Below are 26,694 nucleotides of genomic sequence, written 5' to 3'. Positions count from 1 at the left end.
CAAAAGCTGCCATTTTCCTTAAAACTCCCACTTTCATGTCAATTAAAGTTGGAGCGTTCTTTCATCAAATCAAGTAAGAAGTGCAGGTAAAATATGACGTTGTAGAGAACACGTTAGGAAGGGGCCTCGTAACTCATGCTGGTGGTAATGTATGCCACCCACACTGTATATGCATGTGGTTATTCAAAGTGGAGCTGAAAGGGAGGCGCGTCCTGCATTCTGATGCCGTTTGAACAGGAGGTCACCTGCTGCAGAGCTGGCGGCAGGCTTTTATTCTGTGTAAGCATGACCAGGTAGACATCAGGGGTTGTAACGCAGACTGTATCACTCAGCTGCACCGCAAATGGATATACCATAAATCACATTAGCATGGCCCATGAATAGACAAGCTGTTCTGTTTGAATAGAGGCTGGCTGTACTGTACTAGCGAATACACACACTTTAGCAGAGTGAGTTGTCAAAAGCATTAGGGTTTAACCTCTGCAGGTTATGAAGATCAAAAACAAATTCTTAAAAAAGAGGCAAATATGCGAATATGTAGAATTTTTTAGGCAGTTTTATCCTTTGACAGTTTGACATACCTGAGTCAACGTCGTTGCCAAGAGGAAATTTAGGCCTGGTGCTGGCACGAAGATGATTCGAATGATCAAGGAAGGACGAGGACGATAGGTGAGAAACTGAATGTGCCAAACGTGGCGATGAACAGACTAATCTACGTATAGCAATATTTGTATGCTGTTGCATTCCGGTAGTGAGACAGAAATGAGGATGGAATATAGGATTACGGGACAAAAATAGATTCTGGTATAAAGTACGGAGGAGTTAGAAAGAAGGAAAAGAAGCAGAGCAGATAAGGAGTCTTGGGAGTTCACAGACCGTATAGTGAGTAAGACGCCCCTGCTTCTACAGATGGACGTAATCCCATCCGTCTGAGACTCAATTCCACCAAAACCTTCTCTCTCTTTTCCCAGTTTACCTCTAAAATATTAGAGGTACATTTTAACTAAATGCGTGACCTTTATACATACTATACAGTAAACAGATGGAGGGAGTTCACCTGGCAACAAACTGGCTTGAATTTATAGAAATACAGAAGAAACATGAATTAATGAAAGTAAAAGTGAGCTTTATCATTCACCTGTCTAAAACAAAGTCCAGGGCCTTTTTTCTGGTTTCGGAGTAGACTGAGGGGCTTTTCTCCCAGGCCACTAGGTTGGAAGCATCATGGAAAAGGTGGATGTTGACCAGATCAAAGGTACTGGGATGAAAGAAAACATTGTGAGTGAGATAACCTTTCAAGTCAACAGGATCAAATAACACGTAAAAGACTCTCTTAACTACTTCTTATCCCAATCCGGATATTGCAACACACACTAATCTGCTTTCGCTGAATGTCTCGGCATGGGAAAGTAATACAGCGATGAACGTGCCTCCGTTGATCCTATCAATGGATCTGTGTTTTCTGGGCACGACGCTTAGCTGGCCGACCCAGAGGCATCGCTCTTAACTCAAGGGCTTCATTCCGGAGTGACATCCTGAACAATTGGATATACACATGGTGTTCGCTCTCTCTGTCGATCCTATTTCTAATGCGATCTCGCTATTCTTCACCACTCTCTCTATCTCCCTTGTCAAACGTCATGCCCCTATTAAATGCTTACCGTTTCAGCTCTTTAGTTCTCATGTCATCCCTCTATTAGATTACAATCCATATCTACCAGCACTCCCCCCTCCCAGCCTCCATCCCACGCGCTGCACACTAGAGGCCGGCGTTTGTATTCGTAATGTTTTGTGTCATCTGTCAGATGCAACTTCATGACTAACACGATTATGTCTAATCAAATCGCTGCTTGCTTCTGTGGCACACTGTCTAGAGAGGGTGCAGCTATGGGACCTACAGCTGTCTTGACCGTCTACGATGAGCACACGGTGCAAAGATCTGCAGGTACAAGTTAGTTAATTACTGTGAAGGGACTTGAAACTCACCGTCCTCCCAAAAACCATCGAGTCCTGGTGAATCCTTTCCTGGACCACTTAGACTGTAGAACAGAAAGACTGCTTTAGCATCACATACTGTAAAACTCATACTGCTAAAGTCGAATGTCTCTCAATTGATGCACAGTAAAGATTCACACTGAAAATCATTAACAATGACCATGATCAGGGACCACAACTTCTACCACCTAAATAAAAACAAGTCTAAAATTGTCATGAAATGATATTGAAGTACTAAACTAATAATTGATAGACTAGTAGTGATGGGATAAAGGTGCATGTGGACTAAACTAACCAAAACTACAGAACAGTTAAAAAAGGGCTTATGGGGCATATAAAACACAGTGCAGTTCACAATTAGTATGCAGCTGTCTGACCTGATCATACCAGCCCTGACTTAATTATTCAGTCAGAGTCCAAAGAGCTTTCTCACACAGCACATGATTCACCATGAAGCTGGATATTAAATGAGAGACAAATTGACGAAGCAAGTGTTCTCATTCTGAATAAACAAGTCTCTCTCCCTCTGCCTCTCTTCTTCTCAGTCTATTCCACTTCCATATCCCTAATGGGGAGTTAACTGCAGTGATGAATAAACTAATTATGGGCCAGGTCACATAATTACAAATTGACTAATTTTATTTAAAAACTCAAATGCAAATTAAAAAGCGAAGAGGTATTTGATTGCGCTTCACATCCTTCAATCTGCATTAGTACAAGATTAACTGTATCAAATTGAATTACATTAGCATACTTGAATTAATCCATACTGTCTCGGCAGGATGTATGGGCCCAATTATAACCCGCTCTCCCCGTATTGCGACTTTAAAAGTAGCAAGTAGAATTAAACACTACACTACACTAAACACTGCCTTTACACTGGAAACTGAATATACTTCTATAAAGTCTTCAGCAGCAGTAATCACATTAATGTGTTCACGCACACAAAACATACATGCACACTGATTTACAGGCCGAGTAACGTATGTGACTGCGTTTGACGATGTAAAGTTGAGGCAACAAAGTCTTTGAGTGGGGAGGATGAGGAGTGACAAAATGAAGAGTGAGTGTTTAGGGGAGTGGACTTGCTCAGTGCCCATATAAGCACCGACTGCAGCCAGAGACGTTTAATCTCGATTTAATTTAAAGAGCCATTAACTACAATTGCAGCATTAAAATCCATCACTTCTTTGACACCCGGCCCCAGATTGCCCCATTTCCTCCACGTATGACTGATTGACCCCCTGCTTCACCACTTGCTTATAAACACACACACACACACACACACACACACACACACACACACACACACACACACACACACGCACACACACACACGCACACACACACACGCACACACACACACACACGCACACACACACACGCACACACACACAAGCACACACACACACACAAAACCCAGGACACGATAGAAGTCAAGTGGAACCAGCATCCACATATCAGGAAGTTCTCAAAAAATACACCTCACTATCATTTTAAGCCAATTGAAGCGCTTTTATTTCGTGACACGAGCCCGGCGCACATGATTGTCTCACACAATCAATCAAAGGCACGAAGAAGAAATGTGTCTCACTCTGTTAGTTGACATGATGACATCATGATTTGGTTGCTGTCGCTGATATCAGCGCAGTGATGATGACACAGATGCTGTCTGGTCCCATTTAATCTCTTGCTGAGACATCATCATCACCCCCCTCTCTCCGCCCTCCATACATATACACATGCATGTTTCCTGCTTAAAAGATCCAATTTAACAAATATACTATGTTGATTTATTTTAAAATATATATTTGATAAAAAAAAAGCCATAAAATTATATCAGATCAGGTTTGCTGCTATAAAACGTCACTGGACGGGGACAACGGTGGGAGTCGAAAAGCAACGGTAAAAGGTCACGCGGCTTGGGGTGACATTGGCTGACCTTCTCCAGGTCAGTGAAGGCGTCTCCGCCCATGACAGTGATGAACGGCGGATAAACACCGGGTCATATCCAAGGGTGTCCGGGAATACGCATGCAGACCGCCCGCTGCACAAGCACACACGCACAGAATACAGAAGGTCAAGGAACAACAACAACACAAACACATGGGGTAAAAACAAAATAAAGACAATCAGCTTATAACAACTATATAAAGCCCGAGTGTAACCAATATGAAATTTGGCTCTTTTAAAATGTCACACACACAGACACACGGTCACCAGTGCTTCCAGGTCCGTCCTACTTGGTTCTTTGACCTTTCTTACATTTTAGCTCAAAGTCTGACCTCCATAAATAATATTGCGGCCAGGTGATGTTTGGAGGAAGGGCAGGATAGGGGTGTGAGGAGGGGGTTAGACAAAGGCCCGTGACAGAAATGCACTGTGAGTAATAGGAAATACACACAAACGCTGATTGATTTGAGCCCCAGTAGACGGCCACATTTATCTTTATTCCATCATCCGGGGGGGCTTATATGAGTGGACAGCACATGGGTGTGCGTGCATGGGGCTGCACTGGTGAAGATGCACCACAGCCTCTCCACTGTCACTGTCACCACTCAAATAGAGCAGTAAACCCAATGTAGGAGGGCAGAGCATTCAGGCTAACCTCCGCGGACTGAGAGGAGCAGAACAGGCTGCGATCGCCTCGGAGCAAGAGGAGATTTACACGGTCATGTTCAGATTCAGAATGGAATGGACACACCCCTGGTTTAGCCGCTGTTCCAGGATCATCCCCTCGTTTCCCAGCTCCTCGCCGTCTTATGGATCACGCCAGTCACCCAAACCAGCGTCTGTGTCACAGCTGTCTTGTCTGGTGATGAATGCGCAGAGCATTTTACAAGGCGACACCATTTTAAATGACTTCATCCCTTTAACATACACACACACACACACACACACACACACACACACACACACACACACACACACACACACACACACACACACACACACACACACACACACACACGTGGTGTTTAAATCAGAGGAGAGAAACATGAAGGAAGTTAACTTCGATCAGGGGGCAGAACTTGAAGTAATCATAGCTCCGTGTTAGAGCTCACTACAGAGGCCACTAAAAGGGGATGAAAAGTCAATGCTTTTATGGACACGCTCACGGTGCCAAACAACAAATACAAACTCGTATGGATGTTGATCTACAGCCTGTCTGCTATTTTCTCCCTTTCTCTTTTTCCCCCGCGGCTGTGTAAAACAATCAATAGCAAGGGCACATTAAGGTCTGGGTCGTATACTTTATTTATATAAGGCAATGACAAATCCTTATGATGCAATGGTTTTTGGAGGCGTGTATTACTGCGCCAAAGAAATAAATATATTAATGCCCACCGGGGGGGTGGAGAGATTGACGGAACAACGGGAAACGACAAGCCGCCGAATCCATCACGGCGACCTTTCAAAAGAAATGAGCCCACAATTTTGTCCACTTCCTTCTTATTCAGCATTTCAATTAATGTCCCCGTTTCTCTCCCCTATAACTCATTGCGGAATTAGAGAAAGAACGGTTCGTTTTGCATGTGGACGGGGCGTCGCGTAAATCAGAATCAAAACCGGGAGCAGAAAGTGGCCAACGGAACAAACCTATAAATTGTTACCCAATATTTGATTTTACGGCAGATTTTAACTGCTTTAAAAGAGTAAAATAAAAATCCAGCATGAGTTACTTTTAATGTTATTCAGAGAAATAATACTTTTCTATTGCTCTCTCTCTGATCTTTAAGTGTGCACAGGATGTAAAAACAATTATTGCACTTAATCTTACAGAATAATAATTAGTTTTTGATCATTTTATCATTATGAATAAAACAATCAATATGGAGACATCACTTTGGTGGTACAGACTGGTTCAATTTCCATCGATAGTAATCAATTAAGCGATTAATAATTATCTGCTGCAGCACAGACGCAGATTTCCTGTCTAAAGTGGACTGAAAGGAACTAAATGGCATTTTGTTTGGATTTCAAACACAAACACACCTCACGCTCCTAGAGTGATGTCAGCAACGGCTCCATCAGTGACACTTTATTAATGGGGAGCTGTAAAGGCGAGGCTCAAGCAGGGGGAACACACACATCTGTCTCCCACAGGCCACCTGAGCTGTCTGCCGTCGCTTTTTAACCTTCCTGTGACGAACTGGATCAGTATCGAAAACGGCATCCTTTATTTACCCTGAAAGTTGGGCGAGGCTGTAAACAAGACAGCTGACCTTTGTTAACTTTCAGTCGCTCACTTTCTAGATGTCTCATGCCAACTGACCGCCACATCTGCGAGGTGTGTGACCCGACAGGGACAACAGGTTCGGGGCTCCGTGTGTGCATCCTGTCCGGTCCAGGATCTGCGTGTAATAAGATTCTTCAAGCTGCAGATGGATAGCAAATCTAGGCAGTTTCATCTACTAAAAGAGGACATAAATCACCAGCGGAGGAAGCGGGGACGAGGCAGGGGTTATCACCAGTCTGCCTCCCTCATGAGAGCTTTGCATTAAAGCATTAGTGAAATTAATTCATCTTTCATAAGAGGTTTGAGCAGTATCTGTGATCTATGATAACAACCAATTTCTCACTACGGAGGGGCCAGAGGAGGAGGACGGGGGGGAGGCAAAGAAAAAAAAAATACTCGCCAACCCTGATAGACTACACAAATCTGCTCTTTTTAAATGGGCTAACATTATCTGGAGTGCTGCTCTCTGGAGCATCATCCCAGATTCATATCCCGGCCGGGAAAGAGGCATAAATCACCAGGCCAAACTTTTCTCATCTCCCACACACACTTCCTTTCTCTCTACATCATCCTCGCCATCCTTCTCACAATACGCTTCGCAGGTTTGTTTTGTGGCTTTCTCTGCTTGTCCTGTTAAACGCAGAACAATGCTTTGCCGTAATCACTTAAGATGTCTTCGCGCCTCAATCAGTGCAATTGGTTTTAGATCATCTATGGAATGGGAAAGTGGGGAAACCTGAGACGTGAAGCGTCTGTGTGTGTGTTTGCGTGTATGTCTAGGATGGCTCAGGGTGCGCAGAGGGAACGAGATGGGAAGGGGTGGAGGGGGTCCTGCAGTGTGTGAAAGAGACGGAAATTGGGGGAAGTGTGTGAAGGGGCCGTATCCATCTGTTTTGCATATATTTGCGGAGGCGGCCGTCGGAGCATGGTTGACAGATGAGTGGGGAGTGCGGGGATGACACACGGGCGGTCATGCTCTTTATTACTATATCAGCACAGCCATGCTCAGTGCTCAGCTTCCCCTCTGATGGCACACCACATCCACAAGCAGAAAACTGAGTACAGCGGAGCGAGCACAGAGCTGCACCACAGGACACGGCCAACACAAGCAGGACTTCCTCACTTGCTACAATTGAATCTTTTGATAGATGTGTTTTTAAATTTGCTGTTTTGTCGGCAGCAACTCTCACTAAAAAAAGGCGTTTTTCTAAGAAATGAAAGCACAATAGGACAGTGGGCTGGTGTAGTGTCTCACAGCAAGAAGGTCCAGGGTTGGGTTACTTCATTTTAATATGAAATCATGTGTGCTAAGGCTGAAACTATCTGAACAACAACAAAAAATTCATACTGTGAATGTGAACGAGCTGTGTTCGTTTGGCTTGGCAATTTGAAACACTTCTGTTTTTCCTGTGTGAAGCCTGTCAGTCTATAGGAAGCAGTGAGACGCCACAGTCACTCCATGGTCAGTGAAGCGTCACACAACCCACCTCAGGAAAGTAGTGCTGTGGAAACTTCTCCTTCTGTAGCGTGGTTGTCCTTTCTAGCTCCGAGAAGGATTCCCTCCCCAGCACCCTCCTGAATCTCAAGGCTAAAATGATATAGGGAGGAGAGAGGGACAAATAGCAGACAGACAGACAGATAGACACACACACACACAGAGGGGACGGGACACAGACAGTATTGTTACAGACAGGGGATGTTAATTTTTGATGAACCCCCCACCACCCGAGTGTGATTAAGAACATCCTAGAGCTCATCAAGAGAACCTTTCTCAGACAACTGCCCCACCTGCTGGTCACCATGATGTCAAACATCCATACAACACTGAAGGAAAGCATAGATATGCTTGTTTATGATCTCATCAGACGATTGCACTAGTTTTTTCTCATCATCCTCATCAATGTGAATAATCTAAGCAGAAATATGTTTCTAATAATAAGATTAAAAGACTTTAGTCAGGTTTTAGTGTAATCTCCCTCTGTACCAATAAAATGTATTTATATGAATATGATTTAGTTATAAAACTATACCTGACCCACTATGACAACAAAACAACAACTCAAACAAACGAGCAAGTAGATTAAACGTCTGCGTGATGGAGAGATGCTGACACTTAGGAGATGTAACACAACGTCAGCACATAAATTATCACTGTATTAAGACTAAAACAAATATAATTCTCTATTTTGCATATTTATAGAAGCTACACAATATGTTGTTTGTTGACACTAAATCATAGGAGAGTAATTAGGTAAACATTTTATGCCTTTTTTGAGAGTTTCAAACCACATTACAATCATGGACGTACGTTGTTGTTACAAATATTTTTAAACCAAATTTAATATTCTTCTTTAATATGCAGGAATACAGCATAGCAGAGTCTTTAGAAGAGCTGTAAACCGTTAATAATAAGTGTCATGAGGTGTTTGAGTTCTTACAGTCGTCATATCGAGTATGTTAGAAGGTTACTATTGAAATGGAATCAGATTACGAGCCTATGGTGTGTAACTTTTAAAAGCCCATCAATGTGATTACTTTTTCCACAGATGCTTTGAACCAGGACTTCAACATCTCAACATTACCTACTGTAATAGCTGTGAAACCTGTAGATGCTTCATCACCTGTGAAGAACTTCAATCTCATGGTCGTAAAAGCATTGTGAAAGTACTGAAAGATGTTCTTAACTGACAATGTTTGTGACATACTTATATTAATTTTGTTTTATATTTATTTTCTTGCATGAATTTCTGTCTTAAAAGAATGTCTGTGTAGGTGGGGAGTGGTCTCCTCGCCTGTCAAGCGGCACCCTGCCTTCGCCCTGTCCTTCACTGGGGTAACTGGTGCTAATGCTGACTTGGGTTTAATGGGAAGCAAGGCGTCTCTACATCTATATCCCTTCTTTAATTAGCACGGCCGCCAGACCTCGGGGCCCTCTGACACCGCAGGCTGATGAGACTGCTGTAACTGTCCAATAACCTGCCACAGCCTATTACCGTAGGCCCGAAATCTTATGAATTAAATCCTAATATTAATAAGCATTACCATTCTCTCCCGCTCCCTTTACATTATCCTCAAAGCCAATCTCAGCTCGCTGGTTTTGATGGAAGCAGGAATAGCCTGCAAATGGTTGTGTGATGTGGGGGAGGAGGAGGGGGAAGGTTTCATTTCAAGGCAGTGATGATGATATATGCGTGAGCTGCATGGAGGAACTCACCTTTGAAATCAAACTGGCGGATGTCTAGCAAAGAGTCGTGGACGAAGTAGAAACTTCCAAGAGCCTGCAAAAGATTGGGGAAAAAAAGAATGATTTGAGATTTTTAAAAGAATGCACCTGAGGAATTGGTTTATAACTCTCCAGCTCTCCAAATCCTGTTGTTTTCATTGTGTGTAAAAGGAAATGTGAGAATGCGCCCCTTATAAACTGGGCCCCAAGTCCCGAATCTCATTCATTTACTACACAGCACACTCCCCATAGCAGCGCTCAGTGCAAAGCCACAAACAGTGCACATCATTAGCCTCGCAACAACAGGTGCAACACGCACACAGTACAGTACGCACCGCCAAAGCCGAGCCCATTTCCAGGCTCACGGTCTTCTAATGTGGAGAGTCAACAATTTGAGCTTTCAAAAGACACATTCAGATGGACTTTTGAAGGAGCAAAGATCAACTTCAATAGGCTTAAAATCTTAATTTTCCCTGCGAACAATCAGGAAACTTTCCCAGTCGGCGGACGAGCCAATCAAAGTCTGTGGGAAGAAGGGAGAGTTGTGGAGAGAGGGATTTGATGCGGTTCACAGTCCACTACACTGCTTTCTGTTGCTCTTTTTACATTTAGGTCAAATGGAGGAAAAGCTCAAGCTCAATCCCCTGTGTCTTTGAGACAGCAGACCTTTGGCTCTAAGTCCTTTTCCCCTTAAAGAGCGAGGCGCAGGGCGTTGAGTAACTTTCATGACAAAAATCCAGAGTGATCACAATAAAAAGCTAGGAAGCAGATAGAGAGAAAACTAATCAAAAAAGACAATGAGGAGATATCAGTAATGAGAGAGATGAACCTCCCATGCTCAGGTACAGTAAGGAGTATTGATAAAAGGGAGCTGGAGGAGGAAAAAGGCTCTAGCCCATGGATTTGGTTTCTCTGCATTTCCCTATTGACAGCGGGTGCAGGTGCCCAGGAGAGACGTTGGGCCCGGCCCGGCCCGGCCCAGCCCAGCCCGGCGTTTGCATTATTTATGAGCCCCAGCACATCTTGAGATTAAACATTTGCTGATTTGTCAAAAGCACAAACATGAGGTCCTGCCCATCTCCTTGACTTATAAGTTCAGGCGACAAAAAAAACGTTGTCCCACATTTAATTGATGAGAACAGAGGACAGTGACCCGAAGCGTCACCAACCCCCTCACCCCCCCACCGTCATTTCAGGAGGAGGGGCTGCGTAAGGGACGGGACAGCGACGGGCAAAGGCAGGACTCAAGGTCACAGCTTTTCCCTTGCAGGAAGTCGCTTTCCTGGAAGGGCCCCCATGCGTTTATTTCTGCTCGCTTCCATTTATGTTTTCGTTCACCTTAGAGCGCTTCCAACAGACCCAGGGACAGAGACGGATCGGGAAAACAGGCCGAGGGGTGAAAAGCGTGGCCATTCATCAAAATGGCAAACTGCTGCTGTTTGCGTGTGTGAATATTTCAGGGTAGTGAAGAAAAAATTACAGTGTTGAAATATCGCATATGGTAAATCATAAAATATAAATAAAAAAACCTATTTTACAATTTAAATTGCAGTGCTGGACTTTTCTGCAGAGTAAAAAATGTAACTACTGCTTGACTGCTTATAAAATAAAATAAAGGCAATGATTAATTGTGTGTGTCATGTATCACACGACTGGTCGCACATCATTGGTTACAGCTGGTTAAGTTTAGTCATTGGTTTATTCCAATGAGTAAAGTCTATTGCTTGATCATATTTGAATCACAGCCTGTTAGAAAACTACTGAAAACAAACATTCAGTTTGAGGTCTGCATAGTTTAATTATTTTTACTACTTGAGTTATCTTTAAATCAAACTTTGAAATAAAGATAATAAAATAATAATCAATTAACTTAACTACGTCTACAAATGAATCAATTATGACAATCATCTAGTTGCAGCTTTGCAAAATTACACTTAAAAAGTCACCACTTGACCCCAAACCTAATTAATGACTGTAGGGACTCTTGAGTAATTACTGGCTGTAAAAAAATAAAATAAAATCAATGATGAAGCCCCTCGCTTTGATTCTAAACAGCCGCGGCCTCTCAGCAGTGGGAGCTGATCTCTCCCATCCGCCGGCCGCGCTCGAGATGACTCAAAAATAAAATTAATATGGCATCAAACAAACCAGAATGAATCAATTTTCAAATAAATGATAAACAACTGTGCCTAAGTGGCTACGCGTGTAATCGCAAAAATCTACTTAACCCTCAGCCCCAATAAATATTTATTTGACATGGGGGTTAAGAACCTAGCAGCTGCTCTCTCTCTCCTCTGCCACCCTCCCGCACTCTTCATGAAGAAGCTATTATATTAGCGGGGCGCAATTAATCCATTTGTCTCTTTACATGACAGGCTCAAAATATTCATTAGGGCTGGGACTGCGCTGACAGGCGATGCTTATCTTTTACCAGTCGCTTTACAATGGCCTGTGTCAAATGTATGTTTGTCACGTCTCTCCTTATTGATTAGCTGCCAGATTCACTTGAAATAATTAAAAGTATATTTTACATATTTATAAACCCCACTGCCACGGCGGCTACTTAATTTTCCATTAGTAAAATGCAGTCTATTAAGTGCACAGGGAGGGCTGGGGGGGGGGGGGGGGGGGGGGGGGGGTAAAGGGGGATATGAGTAATCGCCATAATTGTAGACAGAAAGACAATAACCGCACCATAAAAGCGGAGGTTTTATGACGGGCTCTGGGCAATGCTATCTCTTATCACGTGTTGCTCCCAGATAAGAGCGCGCCGTGTGTGGTCATGCCCTGTGTGCGGCTGACATTTCCCAAACCCCAGCAGATACGAGCTGAACAAGTCCCAATAGACTGGGCCGGCGGAAAATAGAGACTTGTGAGCAGCAGTACATAGGCTGCATACTTTGCTCCCGCTCGATGCTTTATCGATGCTAAGGGCTGCAAAAATTAGTTCTGGCCTACGAAGGGAAGCGGAAATCCGGTGACCTCCGAATAGATTTCCTGTGTTTAATGTGAAAAATGAGCCATAAAGCAAACATAAAAGTGATCATTTTTCCTCAAGGTCTCACCTCCAATCTGCGCTGAGGCAGAGTGACCAGTCCCAGGAGAGCTGTCACATACACACTCCAGCGTCATTACAGTGTCACTGTGCAACTTCAGAGGGTAATGTTCTGCCGTCCCCCCAGGTGCTACTGCAGCAAAGTGCAGCATTATGGGTTTGTGGAGGACAGCGATGAGGAGACGTGGCCAGTGAGATTCTAGAAGATTGTATCCTCTGTTGTGTACTACCTCAGGGATCTGTTTCTACAGGAGGTTGTGTAAAGAGCAGTCAGGCGATCGGACCTGAAAACATGGTTTGGATAAGTCGACTGACAAAGCCAAGAAGAAGAGGCAGAACTATGACAACATGACCCAAGCTATAATAAAGACTTCCTTTAAAGTGATGCTTCTTCTGGAATCAAATTCATCTGGGTTTAAGTCGCAAGGCTCATTACAAGAAACTCAGGGATGTCTCCTCTGGGCTTTCCGTGGCATCCTGCCTGCTTTTGCCAACGGAGACAAAATGGGCTCCTTCCACTTTATATCTCATTGTTCAGAAATCCCCTGGAGTCCCCTCATCGGTTAAATCTTGAATGATGGCACACCTCCACATAAAGCCGCACGTAGAAACATAACCGCCAATAGAACGCTGAAAATGCACAGGCACACACGCGCACGCTTTTATCGGAAAGGTCAATCAGACATGCTGTCACGAAGCAGTGGTGTCGCGATACATCAGAAAAAAAAAAAAACACACGCGCTGTCAAAACAGCTTATATCAGACAGCACAGACACAGCTCTGATTAATATGTGCATAATATCCTCATTAGCTGCTAAAGACCAGTATTCATCCACAGTTCGATTCTACACATACTCCATATCAGAGGCTGCGCACATAGAAATCCACCTGTCTGTTTACAAGGGCAACAGGACCTTAAAAAACAAGCTCTTTGTTGCTTTTTTTTTTTTTTGCAGAAGACACAGACCAAATGTGAGTAGTGATATGAGGTGTAATCAAGGGAGTTTCTGAGCCGCCATGTGTTTCATACTCTTTTTCCATGGTCTGTGATTGAGAAATGAGAGTATTGAGACAAACGGTCTATTATTCATCATGTGACTGGAAACGCTCTCATTTAAGACTTCCTCTTGTTCCAGCCCTCTGACATATTATCAAACAGGTCCTGTCTCTGGTGTGATTGAGTGTTGGAGGAAGGCACAAACAGACAGAAGTCGTGTTAATGCTGCATTCAGAGTACACCTGTTAACGTTAAGTTTCGAGTTGCGTTCCCCTTCCTTAAAAAAGAAAGATCTGAACATTTTAGCGACATCTAGTGTTGATGCTACAGAATGCAAGTCTAGAATCTACCTACAGTACGACAAGTCTCTGTTGCCAGTGTCTGATTGTCCCTTAACCTTTCACATCCCCATCCCCTTCAAGAGCTCACACACAACCACTGATCTTCCCTTTACATAGACGTTTTTGATTTAATAGTCAGAATTGCATTGTATTGAATTCCTGGTGAGGGTTTAAAAAAATCCAAAGTTGCAGACCCTGCTGATGTCAGAAGAAAAGTCGGAGACTGAATAAAGTTTTTAAGGCCCATGAGAAATATTAACACCTCAAAAGTGTTCTTTGTCTTTGCTGTTAAAGCTTCACTGGCTAAGTTTCCAAAACATCTACCAATTTATTGAGTGTCTATTACAGACAAACCCCACTGACATACAGATCACTTATGATACCTGTGTTTTTGCTCCATGGACCCTGAAGCTTTCTGGCATAGTGTTTTCCAGACTCCCACTTCATTATTCTAAAATCCCCCAGAATGCCGAGCAACATGCGCTCATGATTGATCTCAAAAACCGCAGATTTTATTTTCTTTTGAGGAAAATATTATGGATGGGTCTAAACAAGGCATAATTGGCCAAAGCTACAGCCAGCGCCTGACCTGCCAACAATCCAGACCCGCTCCCAAGGTTGGCTGCCTCCCTGGGAAATATTGTGCATTAATTTCATTTAGTCTCCCCTCCAACATTCAATGGTAGAAGTTAATTAAATTGCTTGTCCATTGTGTTCATCCACTTACAAACTTAATGATATTGTGCCGGGGAATTAAAGAGCGTTTTATAAAGCGCACGGGATGGGAGCTGGCAGGCACTACATTGCCCAGTTGAACCCTGTCATTCGGTGGGCTTCTGGACCCCCTAATTAGCGGTGAAATGGATGCTTCCATCTGCCAATTTCCTGCCATGCTCATCTGTCGTGCAGTCGCTTCTCTAACCTGCGCGGCCAAGGAGTCTAAAGCAATAAAACCATCACAGCCATGACATTTAACAAAGAAGAAAAGTGAATATGCGCACACATGATATGACTCAGACTTTAAAAGAGCTTCTTTATGTTGCCGGGGATTTCGTTTTTCTTCCAGACCACATTATTGGCTTGGTCAGCATAATCCAGATGGAAGACATTGATAACTTTGTTAAAAATGGGCCCTACGCACAGTAATAGCACCTCATTTTTATTTTCAGAGAGGCTTCTTTGAATAAATGTCTTCTGATAAAATGAGACAGAAATATGGTGATGCACATTTATTATAATGCATCATACATTTCTTTAGATATAATGCATCATTCCAGTTCTGATTAATAATTCAATGAATGATTTCTGCTGTGCAAAAATTACAGTAAGTTTGGTAAATGTTTGGAGACAATTCAACTTTTAACAAGGGCATACTATAAATACATAGAATTAAAGAAAAGGCCTTTGGGGTCTCATGCTATATAACAGTTTGCAAGAATCAGGTGACATGGATTTCAGACATATTTGAACCAGAAAGTGTTCACTCAAATTTATCAAAGGGATAAAATAGCTTAATTTAAAGCTTACTTTATTTATGAACTAATGTTCATCAGGACCTTCTGCAGTATGAATATTATCTATGGGCTGTTGTTTCACCTCATTAAAAAGAGCAATGTCATGGAATGAACTGGTGTTCACTAGAGAAGTTTGCAGAGAAGACAGCAGAGCACAGATAAACACATAAGGTCACACCCGTCCCTGTGATTTACACGGCTGCACAAAGGTTGTTCTGCAACTTCATGATAAAGCTCAGGTCCAAAACGACGCTGTGTTCAATTTAATCAAGATGCAAGAACAACTAACACGAAACGTAACATTCACTCAATGACAAAGAGAGAAGAGCTATACGTGGGGCAATTATAGTTCGGGAAGGAAATTTTACAACGTATGTCCCCACTAACAAGGTCAACATCTTAACCTTAAGTGTACCAGACATCTGGAATTGGGCATGAAAAGACCTTTCTTCTTGCTTCACAGTAAAAATAATCTTTTGAAAGCAATCCTCAAATAAACCGCCGGAGGCCGGACATGATAAATGACCACTTTCCTTAAATAACTAAACCTTCTGTGCTTGACAAAATCATCATTTTAAAAGGGGATATGAAGATGATGAATATTTGCCTTATTAGATTATTCCATCAAAGATGAAAAATCAAAGTCTGAACAATTGAGGTATCCATTAGTAATTAAAGTGACATTACCTCCTCTCTATTTTCTCAGGCTGCCGCACGGTTGCCAGAGCCATTATTCAATTGTTTCGGATGCTGGGAGATAAAATGCCTTTAATATACTTATGCTCATTAATGTAAATCATATTTGGCTATGGATGTCCAATAATCAACGTGAATATTTCAACTTGTAATACCCCATCTGTAAAAGTATTCCCATTAGGGGAAGAGGCCCATGCAAATGACAGGTCTCCTAGCTCATTGATTTCTTTTTTTTTTTTTGGTCCATCTCTTCATTTTGGAGGCCCCTAATGTTGACGTACTGTAGACTGTTCATCAATCTATATTATTATCTGATTTAATATTGTGCCTATTCATGTGGTCTCATTTGTGAAACAGCTGATTGAATTAAGACCATGCATGCGCTCGAGAGAATGGAAGCAACCGATCGCTGAATGAATGAAAACTGTAAAGTTTTTCTAATTGACTGAAAGCTGCACATGTTTAGCTGCTCTAACTTTGGCCACAGATATGTATTATATTAAACATTCTGCTACATCTGTGAGGGGAGCAACTTCCAGTTGCCAGCGATCAGCACAGGAACAAACTCAACTCTCCCTAAGGATTGCTGTCAGAGCTTCAGTGTCAGCTGGGAAAGTAATCAGTCAGCTCCCGTCCAGAGAAGGCTTTGATTCTGTCCCTCTCCCATGCTGCTACCTCATGTGGCCTTGTAGTGACAAACTGGTATCCTTGGCTGCCCAATGAGAAACAGCTCTATTGCGGAGTCCCATAATGAAATATACTACTTTGCTGCATCTTTATGGCATTACTTTGTGACTTGTGAGAAAAATTTATCAGGAAGACCCCAATTTGTCTGCATCAAGAGCCTTTCCTCGTCCCTTAGTACAAACACAACTCTTCCTAAATGAAGGCAACATGGTCCCGATCATGAGCCTTCTCGTGAGGCATCTATAAAATATGACTGCGTCCACGGGACAGGGTCCAATCGATGGCGGTCCACAGTACCTCCTTGGGGCTGAAGACTAGAGAGCACTCCTCTCCAGATCAAACCAAGAACTCATCCCAGGAGTGGATTCAATTCAGTTTTGAGGTCGCCTTCGGAAAAATAATTTCACCCCCCCCCCTCGATGTATAAAAAAATAAGCAGCTTTCTGTCTGTGTGCTGTCTGGGTATGAGCAGAGGCGTTCTCGAAGCACAACAGTGACCACAGGACCGTGAAGCTTTAGAGGAGTCTGCGAAAACACACGCAGCGGCTCGTCTCAGGCTAAGACGCCCGTCCGGTGGCTCTTTGTGGCCTTTCTTTGTCTTTATGTAAAAACCAATGCTCGCCAATGATGTGTTATGTAAAATTCCCAGAGGCTTGATTTAAATGGTTGGATATCCTCCATGCTAGCTTAGTTATACTCCAGTGCATCGCCCCAAGAGCACTTGGACGCTGCATAAAAAGCAAATGTAAATGCAGCCCCAGCTTCTTAGATAACAAGAAATTATGTCATGGCTTTTTTCCCCCTTATTGTATTATTATAATAATAAATGGAAAAAAGCGAACAACAGGGGACTTTTCTTACGCAGATGTTTCTTTTTATTCGTACAATCGCAGCATGCAGCCTTCGCCGTGGCCCCTCCTAAAGGAGTCTAAAGACACAGGTCCTGTGCCAGGGTCAGGGGTGGCAGCAGACCCAAGTCTTCCCTCCTGTAAATATCACACCCACAGGAAACTTGGGAGAAAAGAGGATTTGAAGGGGCCTAGGCAGGTCAGCAACAAGTTAAGTCTCTTGGGGAGCCTCTTTGAGGGTTCAACAGATGACCAGGTGGTACTGTATTGTGTATGACTAGGTCACGTGGAAGTAGAGCAGAACACGCAACGTGGGCACGTCTGTTACATGTGACAAATATTTCAGTAGTAGACAGGTGCTAGCTTCTTTTGAAGTGATATGAATCAACTTTGCCTCTTCAGTGAATGGACAATCTTGACCACAGAAATACAAAAGGGGTCTCAAAACAGAAACCGTTTATAAACAGGTACACACTACTCAAGATCTATTTTGTGCTAGTAGTAAGTGAATTATTCTGAACAACTGTGTCCAAAGTGTTCAACACCAAGTCCAGGAAAAGGGTTTAATTTCTTATATCAAATGAAAAGTTAAGAGCTTGATAAATTGTAAACATTTCTACCACTGAAAAACACAGACATGTGCTGCATCTCAGCATTCTATGACAAACAGCGTTTCCAGAAACCCACCATGTGCTTTGAAAAGGGGGTTTGTGTGGGTACAGAAGCAGATCGTTTAATTCAAGAGCTTCCATTTAACTGAAAGATCATAACACCCAATCTAATTAGAGGGCTCTTTAATGAGTTAGTAATCAGCCACAGCTTGGTGCACACAGGACGCCTTTGTGGCTCCAACCTGTACATGGACCCTGCTGACTGGGGCATCGTTGTGTACAATTGGTTGCCACTTGGGATGCATTAGACACTTAAAATTGGTTATATAATTATGCTTTGCCTTATACCTTCATAGCAAAACATTTAACTTTTGGGAGTCAGGCAGAGGTTTTTCCACTGCTTACCAGGTTTACATCAAACATCATAGCATCCAAACTAAAAAAAGTTGTAGCTGAAGCTGCTTTCAACATAACAGAGACAAGAACATAAAATGGAGCAGTAAACAACACCGAGGTGAATGAATGCAGTCGATAAATGGGCCTATATATTTGCTAAGTCAATCACAGCAGATGGCATGAACCAACAGAGACAATACATCATAAGCTGCTGCAAGGTCCGCCCTCAACCATACTGTGTCTTTGAGGGCAAGTTTCATCAGGCACGGTCTGTCTCGTTGCATGTTGCCTTTCCATTTGTCCAGCCCCGCCCCTCATCTTCTGAATACCGTCTACCTCTGACCTCCAGAACCTCAAAGACTGCATTAATTTTCCTAACTAAAATCAATTGGGTGAGGGATGAGAGAAGGAGGAAGGTCCCTCAATATTACAGTGGGTAGGACACACCCTCTGGATGGGAGCGTAAGACTCGTGTGTTTTTATAGGTAATAGTTTAACAGGGTAGGGGACTAAGGGATTGCTTAGTCACTTCCACTGACCCCAGTCCAAATAAACCGCCACATGCTCCGTTTAATATCATTAGAAAATGGGAACTTTAACCAAGTTTACGGTTATTTGATGTGAATTTGCTCACAACAGAGGAAGCATATGATATAAATTAGGAATAAAAAATGACACTAGAGTCAAAAATATGTTGGTCGAGGGCAAGAGTTTGCAAATTCCAACATATGTAATAGTATTATTTCTGTATGTCTATTTATAAGCCGGCCAACTGAACAAACTTACAAACATTCCCCAGAAATCAGATTAGGAAAGTACGAGCTCTATCACTAACTGGCAGCTCCAGTCCAGGGCTCTGCTGGGCTTCCTTAATGAAGAGCGAGAAAAAGTGATTTAATAATGCAACAAATGTTGTTTATGAGCTATTAATATGTAGTACATAACATCAACATGACAACAATATTGGCTGCACATTTAAAGATCTGAATAAAGTGTCCACGGTGGGCAGAGTAGAGACTTATGACAGTTGAAGAGGGAAGGCAGGCGCTGCATAGGAGCTTGTGATGCCATTATCCTGACAGCGAGCGAGGGATCATCAGCCCAGGGAGGGAGGGAGAAGTGCGTTTAAAATGGCCTATGTGTTTAAAATGTGCTGCACAATACCTACTAATTCTATTAAGTGCCTCTGTGGTGCGGCTGTGTGGTTACGGCTTGATGTAAATGGACGGCTGGTTGACTAAACAATGCAATAGCATTAGAATAAGGTGATTGGATGACAGAGTGGAGCAGAAGGCCCGAGCCCAGCCACCCTGGGCCTTGCCAAGTCCATTACGAGTATTGGAGACAGCGCGATACCCGTCACTGGGTGTTGCCAGCCATAAGGGAGAATGGCTTGTTGTTGTGTTCAGCCTTCATTGTCAAGATGGCTTCCACCTCACAACATCCAGGTGTAGGTAATGCAATCAAATAAGGAGCTCAAGAACAATCCCCCACCCTTTCAATCTGCGGCAGAACATTTAGGCTATTTCAGTGACGCCAGTAGTCAGCGAGCTCAAGGGCATGCACAGTCTTGAGTTCTACTTAGACTGCCACACATCTATCAGGGGACCCACTTTTTTTTAAATTAAAGCAGTTGGGTGCCCACAATAGAAGTTGTCTTCTTTAATCCAGAACCAGTCATCTACAGTAAAGCAGAGTGAAGTGAGGTTGTTCTAGTATGTTGATTAGAGATTGTGAAGAGACGTGATTTCTTTAAAGTGGGAGTGGGGGGTTGTTTAGATTTAATGTAATGATTAGCCCCCTGATATTAACCAGCTGTGCGTGACACGGGCTACACAGAGCAGATCAATTTCCCCAGGAATGCGTCTCGGACTGGCACCTCCACCACTAAGGGGGTTTTTGTTTATATTGGAGAGCCGAGGCTCCGAGCAAGTGTCTCCCACCTGGTTCCTTTCTCACCCTAACTCCTCCCTACTCCTGTACATGATACCTGGCAAGGATGTTCCCAAGGGAGCAGGCAATATAGATATAGATAGATAGATGTGTGTACACACTTAGGCGGGAGAAAGGTCAGGCGGGCTGAATGTGGCAGGCAAACAGGCAGTGGTGGTCTGGGGGCCTGGGGATGAATCACAGGAGAATTGGTGCATGGCAGTGAATGAATAACCCGCCATCGCTCCCCAAACCCCATTATTTCCCTCCTTCTCCAGCGGGGCCACAAATTCATGTCTGTGCATGCTGCCAGTTCATTAGGGGGAGGATGTCATTCCTCTTCTGGCTATGGCAGGACAGGCCAGACGGGCCCCAGGAGGACTTGGCCCTGTTTAATTCCACATCAACCGCTCCACTGAGGGCCTTAATCTCTGCTTGTGTGGTCAATACTATATCAGTGTAAATTAAAATGACAATTTTAAAGTAATTAAGCCTGTTAATGCTCGATCCAAATGTCATTATTTGCCCAAGAAGAAGCAAAGGGTGGCTAAATGTGTATATAGTGTGGTTTTTGGGGGGGATTTTTTTTAATGTGGAGGTAAATAATAAGCCACAGTGGCAGGTAAAACACTTTAACTGGCACAGCCTGATGTTGCCGTTACAGCCACCAAAAAGGGGGCTTAACAAAAACAGATTAACTCTCATTCCATGCCGGTCCAGAGACCTCTCCAATTTCAGAGGAGGATAAACCAATTGCTGAAATCTGATTTGTACAACCAAACCCAATTAGAGCCATATTAGATGAGAAGTGGCAGGGAGAGAACGCTTGCTGAGGGAGGCAGGAAAAATAGAGCAGAGGAGGCACGCGGGTGGGGTGGGGTGGGTGGGGGGTTACACAATAAAAATGCACTTAACTATAGAATGAAGCCCAGCAGTAATTGTGTGATTGGATTATTTTGCCTCCCTCCTCACTTGACTTTTGAAAGGCTATTTAGAGTCATTGTTCAAGTGAGATAAATCGGGCCTGATGTTAACCTCGTCCCGGTGTGTGCGTGCATGTGTGTCCTGTCTCATGCAACGCGATGTGATGTGTAAGTGGAGGGGAAATGGAATGATCACATTGTAGCGCCTTATTACGGCCGGCTCGCGGCCTGCGGCTGACGACCCCTCGGCTTTCTCAAAGGCTCGTCAATTACACCGGATCGCGCTGGTTAGGGGCCACACAGGAGCCGAGGCCGCTTCCTGCTGAGCCTGGCGAGGTTTGCAGCTTAACACTAGATCAGACGTGGCCTCCTCGCTGCTCATGCGCTGTGACGTACAGCTACAAACCTACAACACAACGAGCCACTGGATGCAAGAAGCAGCTTGACGAGAAAATTATCCTGTGGTTTTTAAAGCACATTACTGACAATCTGACAAACAATCTGTCTGGAGATGCCACATCTTAGAGGTGTGAATTAATGGAAAGCTGATTATTACCAATACACACCATCGTTACTGTAACTAATATTATGCATAACAAAAGTAATTTACTTACTGTACTGTACTGTATACAACTAATTCAAAACCAATATCTATGCTCATTGTGAGCTACTAAACCTCTCAAATCCAACTGGCTTGATCACAAACCTAAGCAGAGTCCTGAGTGATGCAGCGCCATGAATTATTAAATACATGCCAATAGCGAACAGATAGAAAGCCTTCCTCCTCCAAAACAGGGCCAACCTGTGGGTATTTAATTAGCAGGATGTGCGCTCCCATGCATGCCTGATCACGCTGGCTAAAGGAGACCCAGGGGCCTTCCGGGGGGCCGGAGGAACACGCGGCGATCGTATTGGTTTGCATCCAAGCTCTCCGATCCATCATGCTGTCTGTTGACTGGTGGTTGCACAGCAAGCCCTTTTTAATTATCCGCTCATTTGGAGAGCAGAGGGTGTCGAGGGTGGAATGTGGGTGGTGGGTGTTGGGCCGTCGTTGATCAATGGAAGCAATCACTCTGAGAGAAACCGTCCGGGAGTGATTACGGTCAATTTGGACTATCGGATTAGATGTTTCTCGCAGGAGAGTACGAGCACCTGAGACGGAGACGTGCACAGATGCTGCAGCTGGTTGGAGTGAGCTAGCTAGGGCTTAGACACAACTACTGTATATGCTACAAAGTAAAACAAACAGCTGTTTCCTGTGTAAATGTTAGCAACACTTACATTTCTATTAACATCTGTCTACAGTAGCTTATAGTGTGCATCTAGCAGTGCATGTCTTTCCCTGATTGCGCATTTCACTACTTTGGCACAACACTCATTCTGTGGTCACATTCTTCAATTGATTGCCTGCTGCAAATCTTTCACTCTTCTCTTAAATTTTACAAACTTACTAAGAGGTCCACTGAGGATAAATGTCTACATAATTTAAAGGTGCCTGATATGGACATTACTGTGGTCTCCAAATGCAAGTGGAAATTTGGGAAAAGTAAAGTGAGGAAGGTGGGGGTCTGCTTTGTCCTTAGAGAGAGGGGCTGCGAGAGCTGTGAGGGCTCTCAATGGACAGGGGATTATGGAAATCAAAGCTGAGAGATTAGCTAATGGGAATATAATGGCCACTGGCTGCCCGGGTCAGCTAAGCCATGCAAATGAAGCCGCTACAGCCAGTGGCGGAGGCAGAATCAATAGGTACAGACAAAGAGCTATAGCCCATCAGTAACGCTGCACAGACACACATGTATGTGCAAACGCAGGTACTGTACAAGGACGAACACACACAGGCAGAGGGCCCGAGGCCAGTACGGGACATGCAGCCAGCTCCGGTCCCGCGCTCTCAACAATGTCAACAGGCAGCCTGCGGTCTTCCTCAACGCCTGGCTCCCGTCCCCACCGAAACACAGCACCGCGATGCAGATGCCGGCCCAGCTCTGCTCCCCGTGCTCCATTAAATATCTATTCATCCTGCCTTGGCCACAAAACAGAACAAGCGTCCTTGCGGACAATCGATAGGGCCGCGACCAGGACGGCCAAATATTACGACAACCTTTATACACCCAAAGTATTTGATTTTCCTACAGACTCGAGACAATATGACATCCGCCATTTAAGATGTGCGGATATTAACCTTCCTCAGACGCACGGGGTAAATTGGGTGTCGTAAAATTCAAATGACTGGGACACATGACAGCTCTCATCATCAAACTAAATGGAACACTGGCTCTCTTCTTCATACTTCAGAATGCCATATTTAAACGTGTCAGAAAAATTTCAATTTCATGTGGGAGTGTCGGGGACTCTCGGCTCTCGGCGCCCGGCCTCTCCCCTCTCATTTTCATTCCTGCCTGCTCGGCTCGGCCATTCATCAGGACCCGGGCAGAGGACACCTCCCGTCTGCTCACAAATGCATGGAGCAGGCATTAAAATTAACCTTGTGGCAATTGTTTTCCCACCCGTTTGATGGCCCTGTGTCAGCTCATCTGTTACAGGTATTAAAAAAAAGTGCAATGTGCAAGAAATTATGACTCGGGATAGGTGGGGGTGGGGGTGGAGCCACATTAATGCCGGAATATGGAGTCAAATCTCAATAAATCTATGTTAAAGACACGCTGAAAAGATGCTTGCATGTTAATTTGTGTTTGCAAATAATGAAAAGCATCAACAGCCTGGTTTGTGGCTGTTAGAAAGAGCACTCTGCAACAAAAGCTGGAATGTTTTCCTCTTCTTCTAGCCGCCATCTGTGACCCAGCCCTTCCACGGGGCGGGGAGGGACAGGACTAAGGAGGTGGAGGGGATAAAAATCCTTCACAGGGTGTTTATTTGCTCTCAACACCACCTAAGCGATCAATATTTTTAATTTGGGTCCGAGTTATTATTTTTCACATCACTGCGCCGGGGAGCAGAGTAAAGTGGCTCATATTTTAGCACTAAAAAGATCGATATGACAGGCTCACCTTCACTCTGCCCCCTCGGTGGCCGCAGCCTGCACATCATAATGGACGGTGGTGAGGTACACCCCCGGCCTTCCTCATGCTGGAATCACATCATTATTACCATCTGAGGCTGCGACACACAAACACACACACACCCGCCCCGACAACATTCCAGCCTCCAGCACAGGACAACAACACCTCCACCTCTAACAGAGCTGATTTACTCCCCTCGGCTGCATCCCAGCCAAACAACGCACTCACACTGGTTAACACTTTATCAGAGCGCTGTTTGTGAGGAGGAGCCCGCCGTGTGTTTGTGGACGTGCGCGAGCACAGCGCCGTGACGATCCAGGAGGGCAAAAGGCTCCGTTCCCTCCGATTTGACTCCTTGTAATAAGTGCATCAATTTCGCCACCTCTTTACACAATCCATTAATTATATCTACATTTTCAGTCAAAATATTTTCACGTAGGGAATGCCCACTCTCTCTGTCTCATAACTCACGGCTGATGGCAGATTCATTGATTGTCGCTCAACACGTGTCAAGATTGTGTGTGTTCTCCTGTGTGTGTACTTTGCATAGGTGTGTGTTTGGCTTTGCCACTTTGCGTGTGTGTGTGTATCTGCACTTATGTCTGGCCTGAAAGTATGAATGATGGCCGCCCAGAGTTATGGCCTGGCGATATTACCGGGCTGACATCTACTCCATTCAAGTGGTCTCACTCGGTGCCGTACTCCTCACCATATTGAAATAAAAGCTCTCTTGGATTTACTTTGCAATATTTTAACTTGCCTTTATGCTGCTGCTGTGGGTGAGAGGGAAGGAGGAGGGCAGCGGATGCTTGTTAACCTCTGTATGTAAAACCAACTATACGAATACAAGAGCCATCTCTGGTGCAAATATCTACATGCAGCCGGGTTTGATTCATCGTAAACTTGTGGAAGATGCAAGATTTTTTTTAAAAGACAATAAATGTAAGTGACACACATTTCTAGGTAATACCATAAACACACTCGCGCTGAGGCCTTGTCAGCACAGAGGGACACTAAGTGTTCATAAATTCCTGGCCGAGCAGAGCGTTACTGATGATTGCATTACAGCACGATGCCTGGAGAAGAGTTAAGGACCTCACCTCTGGAGCAGAGTGAGGTCGAGCCAATGGCAGCTACTGACAGGGCTACTCTACTGAGCAGGGATCATGGAGGCAGCTAAGACGGGCAACATTAGGAATTTACAGGATTGTTTTATCTTTCTTTAAATCTACAGAGAGAGAGGTTGAGGTCTCTGTGTTCATCAACATGTGGCTGTTTGTCGTGGAATGTCACAATTAACCTGACATTTATGAAATGTGCATATCTCTTTTTTGAGTTTTCATTTTACAAGAATGACTATTCTGCAGTGTTTTGTCGACTGTGTGTGTGTGTGTGTGTGTGTGTGTGTGTGTGTGTGTGTGTGTGTGTGTGTGTGTGTGTGTGTGTGAGAGAGAGAGATGCAACCTTGCAAGCATTTCCGTTAAGCTGCATGGACACCAGTCAGAGTCAATAGGCAGTAACATTAGCGCACATTATTTCGAATGACATGAGCTGCAGCTCCAGTGCCAGGCCTATGATAAATATTAATGGCCAAGAACAAGTGGATTGGGAGTTGAGTTATCAGGGCCGGCCTTCCTAATTGACATTTTACCTGCTGTATACCTTAACAGGGCTGTAAAACACCAGACTCATGGCCTTGCCATAGGGGGAATGTGTCAGTCAAGCGTCTTCCTCCATCACTGCTGTCGTCCTCTGGGAGGAGAGCTGGAGCTCCTGCTCGCTACTCATTGTTCAGATTCAGTGATTAGGTGCTAGATGTAGCATTTCAACAGCAAGAAATTAGCACCGTGCATAATTTAAAGAAAGTAAGACAGGAGCTTAGGTTACAGCAGGTTGGATCCGAGGGGAAAAAGTATGGCACTTTCAATACAGTTAATAATAATAATTTTTAGTTTTAGCCCAATGTTATAAAAAAAATATTTTAAAAAAAATGTTAATTTTGAAAATTTGGGGTCTTTTTAAAAATATTAACAGTTTGAGGTTAAACTAATGATTGTTTATTTTTCCATTAAATAATTGGTTATCGCTCAATTAATCTTTTGGTAAATGAAATCTGACAAATTATAATAAACAACATTCATCAAAGATTTATTAAGAACTAACCGACAGATCTCAATAAAACAGATCTTAAAACTATTTTATTCAAAGTACAGAGG

The 26,694-nt window shown here is 43.8% G+C and overlaps 1 protein-coding gene across 3 annotated transcripts in view; it reads right to left on the bottom strand.

Moving 5' to 3' along the window:
• Positions 1-26,694, bottom strand: part of LOC114870356 (inositol polyphosphate-5-phosphatase A-like) — a 91,195-nt gene that overhangs the window by 34,345 nt on the left and 30,156 nt on the right. For all 3 annotated transcript variants that reach the window (XR_008692518.1, XM_029174845.3, XM_055502235.1), the window contains 4 exons: positions 9,450-9,513; positions 7,723-7,823; positions 1,987-2,039; positions 1,139-1,258 (listed from right to left, as the gene is read on the bottom strand). Coding sequence is in view for 2 of the 3 variants with exons in the window: in XM_029174845.3 (XP_029030678.1) it covers positions 1,139-1,258; positions 1,987-2,039; positions 7,723-7,823; positions 9,450-9,513 (338 nt within the window). In the remaining variant the exon portion in view is untranslated. The remainder of the gene's footprint in view (positions 1-1,138; positions 1,259-1,986; positions 2,040-7,722; positions 7,824-9,449; positions 9,514-26,694) is intronic.

The sequence above is a fragment of the Betta splendens genome, chromosome 15 (genome assembly GCF_900634795.4).
Source record: "Betta splendens chromosome 15, fBetSpl5.4, whole genome shotgun sequence".
NCBI lineage: Eukaryota > Metazoa > Chordata > Actinopteri > Anabantiformes > Osphronemidae > Betta > Betta splendens.
This window is presented reverse-complemented; position numbering and strand designations above follow the sequence as displayed.